Source organism: Natator depressus, unplaced genomic scaffold, assembly GCF_965152275.1.
Source record: "Natator depressus isolate rNatDep1 unplaced genomic scaffold, rNatDep2.hap1 scaffold_103, whole genome shotgun sequence".
NCBI lineage: Eukaryota > Metazoa > Chordata > Testudines > Cheloniidae > Natator > Natator depressus.
The window spans coordinates 99246-107136 of record NW_027439780.1 but is presented as its reverse complement, the minus strand read 5'-3'; the positions used below and the strand labels follow the sequence as shown (position 1 = coordinate 107136).

General features: G+C 71.3%; 1 protein-coding gene across 1 annotated transcript in view; it reads right to left on the bottom strand.

Annotated features, from left to right (window-relative positions):
• Positions 1-95: 95 nt before the first annotated feature.
• Positions 96-7891, bottom strand: part of CACNA1F (calcium voltage-gated channel subunit alpha1 F) — a gene marked incomplete at its 3' end in the record, with an annotated part of 27887 nt that continues 20091 nt past the window's right edge. Inside the window, exons 24-33 of the mRNA XM_074941617.1 lie at positions 6506-6593; positions 5873-5980; positions 3952-4004; positions 3327-3473; positions 863-1064; positions 711-752; positions 559-600; positions 405-446; positions 250-291; positions 96-137 (exon numbers count right to left, since the gene is read on the bottom strand). Coding sequence (XP_074797718.1) covers positions 96-137; positions 250-291; positions 405-446; positions 559-600; positions 711-752; positions 863-1064; positions 3327-3473; positions 3952-4004; positions 5873-5980; positions 6506-6593 — 808 coding nt within the window. The remainder of the gene's footprint in view (positions 138-249; positions 292-404; positions 447-558; positions 601-710; positions 753-862; positions 1065-3326; positions 3474-3951; positions 4005-5872; positions 5981-6505; positions 6594-7891) is intronic.

Sequence of the window (7891 nt, the reverse complement as noted above, 5' to 3'; positions counted from 1 at the left end):
GGGCTGGGGGAAGCTGGGGGGCCGGCTGGGGAGGGTGGGGGCAGGCTGGGGGGCAGGCCGTGGGGCAGGCCGGGGGGCAGGCCGGGGGGCGGTACCTGGTTCTTGTCCAGCTCGCAGTTGCGGTACTCCTGCTCGCCCTGGGCGCGGAAGGCGATGGGGGCTGGGGGAAGCTGGGGGGCCGGCTGGGGAGGTGGGGCAGGCTGGGGGGCAGGCCGTGGGGCAGGCCGTGGGGCAGGCCGGGGGCGGTACCTGGTTCTTGTCCAGCTCGCAGTTGCGGTACTCCTGCTCGCCCTGGGCGCGGAAGGCGATGGGGGCTGGGGAAGCTGGGGGGCCGGCTGGGGAGGTGGGGCAGGCTGGGGGGCAGGCCGTGGGGCAGGCCGTGGGGGCAGGCCGGGGGCGGGTACCTGGTTCTTGTCCAGCTCGCAGTTGCGGTACTCCTGCTCGCCCTGGGCGCGGAAGGCGATGGGGGCTGGGGGAAGCTGGGGGGCCGGCTGGGGAGGTGGGGCAGGCTGGGGGGCAGGCCGTGGGGCAGGCCGGGGGGCAGGCCGGGGGCGGTACCTGGTTCTTGTCCAGCTCGCAGTTGCGGTACTCCTGCTCGCCCTGGGCGCGGAAGGCGATGGGGGCTGGGGGAAGCTGGGGGGCCGGCTGGGGAGGTGGGGCAGGCTGGGGGCAGCCGTGGGGCAGGCCGGGGGGCAGGCCGGGGGCGGTACCTGGTTCTTGTCCAGCTCGCAGTTGCGGTACTCCTGCTCGCCCTGGGCGCGGAAGGCGATGGGGGCTGGGGGAAGCTGGGGGCCGGCTGGGAGGTGGGGAAGGCTGTGGGCAGGCTGTGGGGCAGGCCGGGGGGCAGGCCGGGGGGCGGTACCTGGTTCTTGTCCAGCTCGCAGTTGCGGTACTCCTGCTCGCCCTGGGCGCGGAAGGTGATGATGACGAAGCCCACGAAGATGTTCATCATGAAGAAGGCGATGATGATGATGTAGACGATGAAGAAGACCGAGATCTCCACCCGGTAGTTGTAGATGGGGCCCTGGTTCTCCCCGTTGGCGTCGATCGCCTTGTACAGCAGGCTGGGGGCGGGGGGTGAGATGGGGACCCCAGGAGCCCCCCCAGCTCCCACCAGTCCCTGGGCCCCCAGCCCCGATCCCCTTCCAGCCTCCTCCCACTCCCCATGCCCCCCATCTCTGCACCCTCCAGCTCCCCCAGGCCTCCAGCCCCTGATTCCCTTCCACCCCCTCCCCCCGTGCTCCCAGGCCCCCCATTTCTCCCCACTCTCCGTGCCCCCCATCTCCCCACTCTCCAGCTCCCCGGGACCTGCCAGCTCCCTCTCACTTTCCCCAGCCCCCCATCTACCCCGATCCCCAGCCGCCCAGTCTCCAATCTCCCCCCAGCCCCCCATCTACCCCGATCCCCAGCCGCCGGTCTCCGATCTCCCCCCAGCCCCCCATCTCCCCGATCCCCAGCCGCCGGTCTCCAATCTCCCCCCAGCCCCCCATCTACTCCGATCCCCAGCCCGCCGGTCTCCAATCTCCCCCCAGCCCCCCATCTACCCCGATCTCCAGCCGCCGGTCTCCAATCTCCCCCCAGCCCCCCATCTACCCCGATCCCCAGCCGCCAGTCTCCGATCTCCCCCCAGCCCCCCATCTACTCCGATCCCCAGCCGCCGGTCTCCGATCTCCCCCCAGCCCCCCATCTACCCCGATCCCCAGCCGCCGGTCTCCAATCTCCCCCCAGCCCCCCATCTACTCCGATCCCCAGCCACCGGTCTCCGATCTCCCCCCAGCCCCCCATCTACCCCGATCCCCAGCCGCCGGTCTCCAATCTCCCCCCAGCCCCCCATCTACTCCCAATCCCCAGCCGCCGGTCTCCGATCTCCCCCCAGCCCCCCATCTACTCCGATCCCCAGCCGCCGGTCTCCAATCTCCCCCCAGCCCCCATCTACTCCGATCCCCAGCCGCCGGTCTCCGATCTCCCCCCAGCCCCCCATCTACCCCGATCCCCAGCCGCCAGTCTCCGATCTCCCCCCCAGCCCCCCATCTACTCCGATCCCCAGCCGCCGGTCTCCGATCTCCCCCCAGCCCCCCATCTACTCCGATCCCCAGCCGCCGGTCTCCGATCTCCCCCCAGCCCCCATCTACCCCGATCCCCAGCCGCCGGTCTCCAATCTCCCCCCAGCCCCCATCTACTCCCGATCCCCAGCCGCCGGTCTCCGATCTCCCCCCAGCCCCCCATCTACTCCGATCCCCAGCCGCCGGTCTCCAATCTCCCCCCAGCCCCCCATCTACTCCGATCCCCAGCCGCCGGTCTCCGATCTCCCCCCAGCCCCCATCTACCCCGATCCCCAGCCGCCGGTCTCCAATCTCCCCCCAGCCCCCCATCTACTCCAATCCCCAGCCGCCGGTCTCCGATCTCCCCCCAGCCCCCCATCTACTCCGATCCCCAGCCGCCGGTCTCCAATCTCCCCCCAGCCCCCCATCTACTCCGATCCCCAGCCGCCGGTCTCCGATCTCCCCCCAGCCCCCCATCTACCCCGATCCCCAGCCGCCAGTCTCCGAACTTCCCCCAGCCCCCCATCTACCCCGATCCCCAGCTGCCGGTCTCCGATCTCCCCCCAGCCCCCCATCTACCCCGATCCCCAGCCGCCGGTCTCCAATCTCCCCCCAGCCCCCCATCTACTCCGATCCCCAGCCGCCGGTCTCCGATCTCCCCCCAGCCCCCCATCTACCCCGATCCCAGCCGCCGGTCTCCAATCTCCCCCCAGCCCCCCATCTACCCCGATCCCCAGCCGCCGGTCTCCGATCTCCCCCCAGCCCCCCATCTACCCCGATCCCCAGCCGCCGGTCTCCAATCTCCCCCCAGCCCCCCATCTACCCCGATCCCCAGCCGCCGGTCTCCAATCTCCCCCCAGCCCCCCCATCTACTCCGATCCCCAGCCGCCGGTCTCCCAATCTCCCCCCAGCCCCCCATCTACCCCGATCTCCAGCCGCCGGTCTCCAATCTCCCCCCAGCCCCCCATCTACTCCGATCCCCAGCCGCCGGTCTCCGATCTCCCCCCAGCCCCCCATCTACCCCGATCCCCAGCCGCCGGTCTCCAATCTCCCCCCAGCCCCCCATCTACTCCGATCCCCAGCCGCCGGTCTCCGATCTCCCCCCAGCCCCCCATCTACCCCCGATCCCCAGCCGCCGGTCTCCAATCTCCCCCCAGCCCCCCATCTACCCCGATCCCCAGCCGCCGGTCTCCGATCTCCCCCCAGCCCCCCATCTACCCCGATCCCCAGCCGCCGGTCTCCGATCTCCCCCCAGCCCCCCATCTCCCCGGCCCCTGGGCGCACCTGGGCCAGCCCTCGAAGGTGGAGACGGTGAACAGGGCCATCATGCCGGACAGGACATTGTCAAAGTTGAAGTCGCTGTTGTGCCAGAGCCGCTCGCGCACCATGGGGTGCCCCACGTCCCCGTCCTTGTACACAATGAACGTGCCCCTGGGGGGGGTCAGGGGTCAGGTGGGGGGGGGACCCTGACGCGCCAACCCCCAGCCTGGTCCCCCCAACAACCAGAGACCCAGCAGCCCCCAATGGCCTGAGCCCCGCCCCCCAGCCTGGTCCCCCCAACAACCAGAGCCCCAGCACCCCACGACAGCCTGAACCCCCCCCCCGCCTCCTGACAGCCTGAGCCCCGCCACCCCGGCCTGGTCACCCCGACAACCAGAGCCCCAGCACCCCACGACGGCCTGAGCCCCCCCGGCCTGGCCCAACTAGTGCCAACAGCCCAACCCCCGGCCCCTAATCTCAGACCCCAAACTCTGACCCCCGGCCCAGCCCCCCGACCCCATCCCAGCCCCTGTTCCCAGTCCCTACCCACGACCCCCTGACCCCGGAGGCGGCTGGTGGGGGGAGACAGGTGGGCGGGGGTCCCTGGCAGGGGTCCCTGGGGGGCAGAAGGAGCCGGGGGGGGACATACTTGCATTCCTCCGGCGTGTGCTTGGCCTCGTCCGTGCAGCTGTAGAATTTGCCCTAGGGAGAGCCATGGGGCTGGGTTCAGACCCCCCGCCGCCGCGAGCCCCACACCCCACGTAACCCCCCCTCTGCTCCCCCACCTCCTCCCGCCCCCACCAGCCCCACATAACCCCCCTCTGCTCCCCCACCTCCTCCCGCCCCCACCAGCCCCACGGAACCCTCCTCTGCTCCCCCACCTCCTCCCGCCCCCACCAGCCCCACGGAACCCCCCTCTGCTCCCCCACCTCCTCCGCCCCCACCAGCCCCACGGAACCCTCCTCTGCTCCCCCACCTCCTCCCGCCCCCACCGGCCCCACGGAACCCCCCTCTGCTCCCCCACCTCCTCCCGCCCCCACCAGCCCCACGGAACCCCCCTCTGCTCCCCCACCTCCTCCGCCCCCACCAGCCCCACGGAACCCTCCTCTGCTCCCCCACCTCCTCCCGCCCCCACCGGCCCCACGGAACCCCCCTCTGCTCCCCCACCTCCTCCCGCCCCCGCCGGCCCCACGGAACCCCCCTCTGCTCCCCCACCTCCTCCGCCCCCACCAGCCCCACGGAACCCTCCTCTGCTCCCCCACCTCCTCCCGCCCCCACCGGCCCCACGTAACCCCCCCTCTGCTCCCCCACCTCCTCCCGCCCCCACCAGCCCCACGGAACCCCCCTCTGCTCCCCCACCTCCTCCCGCCCCACCAGCCCCACGGAACCCCCCTCTGCTCCCCCACCTCCTCCGCCCCCACCAGCCCCACGGAACCCTCCTCTGCTCCCCCACCTCCTCCCGCCCCCACCGCCCCACGGAACCCCCCTCTGTTCCCGCACCTCCTCCCGCCCCCACCAGCCCCACGGAACCCTCCTCTGCTCCCCCACCTCCTCCCGCCCCCACCGGCCCCACGGAACCCCCCTCTGCTCCCCCACCTCCTCCCGCCCCCGCCGGCCCCACGGAACCCCCCTCTGCTCCCCCACCTCCTCCCGCCCCCGCCGGCCCCACGGAACCCCCCTCTGCTCCTGCACCTCCTCCCGCCCCCGCCGGCCCCACGGAACCCTCCTCTGCTCCCCCACCTCCTCCCGCCCCCACCGGCCCCACGGAACCCTCCTCTGCTCCCCCACCTCCTCCCGCCCCCGCCAGCCCCACGGAACCCCCCTCTGCTCCCCCACCTCCTCCGCCCCCGCCAGCCCCACGGAACCCCCCTCTGTTCCCCCACCTCCTCCGCCCCCGCCAGCCCACGGAACCCCCCTCTGCTCCCCCACCTCCTCCCGCCCCCACCAGCCCCACGTAACCCTCCTCTGCTCCCCCACCTCCTCCCGCCCCCGCCAGCCCCACGGAACCCCCTCTGCTCCCCCACCTCCTCCCGCCCCCACCAGCCCCACGGAACCCCCCTCTGCTCCCCCACCTCCTCCCGCCCCCACCAGCCCCACGGAACCCCCCTCTGCTCCCCCACCTCCTCCGCCCCCACCAGCCCCACGTAACCCCCCTCTGCTCCCCCACCTCCCTCCCGCCCCCACCAGCCCCACGTAACCCCCCTCTGCTCCCCCACCTCCTCCCGCCCCCACCAGCCCCATGGAACCCCCCTCTGCTCCCCCACCTCCTCCCGCCCCCACCAGCCCCACGGAACCCCCCTCTGTTCCCCCACCTCCTCCGCCCCCACCAGCCCCACGGAACCCCCCGCCCCTTGTTCCCCCCACCTCCTCCCGCTCCCTGCCTCCCCCCCGCCTGCCCTGCACCCCCAGCCCCAAGTAACCCCCGACCCCCTGCTCCCTCACCTCCTCCCATCCCTGCCTGCCCCCCTGGGTGCTGGGCTGGGAGGCCCGCGGGGAGCAGGGCCCTGGGGGTTGGGGGGCCCTGCGGGGGGCGGGGCACTGGGGGCTGGGAGGGGCCCGTGGGGGCTCACCTTGAAGAGCTGCACCCCGATGCAGGCGAACATGAACTGCAGCAGCGTGGTCACGATCATGATGTTGCCGATGGTGCGAATGGCCACGAAGACGCACTGGACCACGTGCTGGGGGGGCGGGGGGGTGAGACCCCCAGACACACAGCAACCCCCACAGCCCCCCTCGGACACACAGGCCCCTTGGTGCCCCCAGCACAGCACCCCCGGCCCTGCACCCCCTCCCAGCCCCTGCACTCAACTCCCCCCGAGCACTGCCCCCCCCAGCCCTCCGGCCCTGTACCCCCTCCCAGCCCCTGCACTCAACTCCCCCCGAGCGCTGCCCCCCCCCAGCCCTCCGGCCCTGTACCCCCTCCCAGCCCCTGCACTCAACTCCCCCCGAGCGCTGCCCCCCCAGCCCTCCGGCCCTGTACCCCCTCCCAGCCCCTGCACTCAACTCCCCCCGAGCGCTGCCCCCCCAGCCCCCCGGCCCTGCACCCCCTCCCAGCCCCTGCACTCAACTCCCCCCGAGCACTGCCCCCCCCAGCTCCCTAGCCCTGTACCCCCTCTCAGGCTCTGCCCCCCCCGAGCACTACCCCCCCAACCCTCCGGCCCTGCACCCCCTCCCAGCCATCTGAACACCCCCCCCCCACATACCTTCAGCCCCTTGGCCCGGTTGATGGCTCGGAGAGGCCGCAGCACACGCAGCACCCGCAAAATCTTCACCACGGAGATGGCGCTGGAGCTGGGGGGGGTGTAGCAGGGGGAGTGGGGGTCAGAGACATTGCAGGAAGTTCCCCAACTTCCCTGCCCGGCACCGCCTGCCCCCATCCATCACAAGTCCCAGCATATCCCACCGCTTCCTTCCCACGCCCGGCGTAACCCACCACTTCCACCAACCCTTCCTACTCCCGGCATATCCCACCTCATCCACCAATCCTCCCCGCGCCCAGCATATCCCACAGCGCCCACCAATCCTTCCCACCCCCGGCGTATCCCACCCCGTCCGCCAATCCTTCCTTCGCCCAGTCTATCCCACCTCATCCACCAATCCTTCCTACTCCCGGCATATCCCACCTCATCCACCAATCCTCCCCGCGCCCAGCATATCCCACAGCGCCCACCAATCCTTCCCACCCCCGGCGTATCCCACCCCGTCCGCCAATCCTTCCTTCGCCCAGTCTATCCCACCTCATCCACCAATCCTTCCTACTCCCGGCATATCCCACCTCATCCACCAATCCTCCCCGCGCCCAGCATATCCCACAGCGCCCACCAATCCTTCCCACCCCCGGCGTATCCCACCCCGTCCGCCAATCCTTCCTTCGCCCAGTCTATCCCACCTCATCCACCAATCCTTCCTACTCCCGGCATATCCCACCTCATCCACCAATCCTCCCCGCGCCCAGCATATCCCACAGCGCCCACCAATCCTTCCCACCCCCGGCGTATCCCACCCCGTCCGCCAATCCTTCCTTCGCCCAGTCTATCCCACCTCATCCACCAATCCTTCCTACTCCCGGCATATCCCACCTCATCCACCAATCCTCCCCGCGCCCAGCATATCCCACAGCGCCCACCAATCCTTCCCACCCCCGGCGTATCCCACCCCGTCCGCCAATCCTTCCTTCGCCCAGTCTATCCCACTCATCCACCAATCCTTCCGGCCCCCGGCGTATCCCACCTCATCCACCAATCCTCCCCGCGCCCAGCATATCCCACAGCGCCCACCAATCCTTCCCACCCCCGAAGCATCCCACCGCGTCCAAGAATCCTTCCCACCCCCGGCGTATCCCACCTCGTCCACCAATCCTTCCTTCGCCCAGTCTATCCCACCTCATCCACCAATCCTTCCTGCCCCCAGCGTATCTCACCTCATCCACCAATCCTTTCTATGCCAGCGTATCCCACTATCCCCACCAATCCTTCCCGCGCCCGAACCATTTCCTGGGTCTGGCTTCCCCCCTTCCCTTCATCCCTCCAGCCCCATACAGCATTGTTCACCCCTGCACTCCTATTCCCCGCTCACTGGGAGCCACCCTT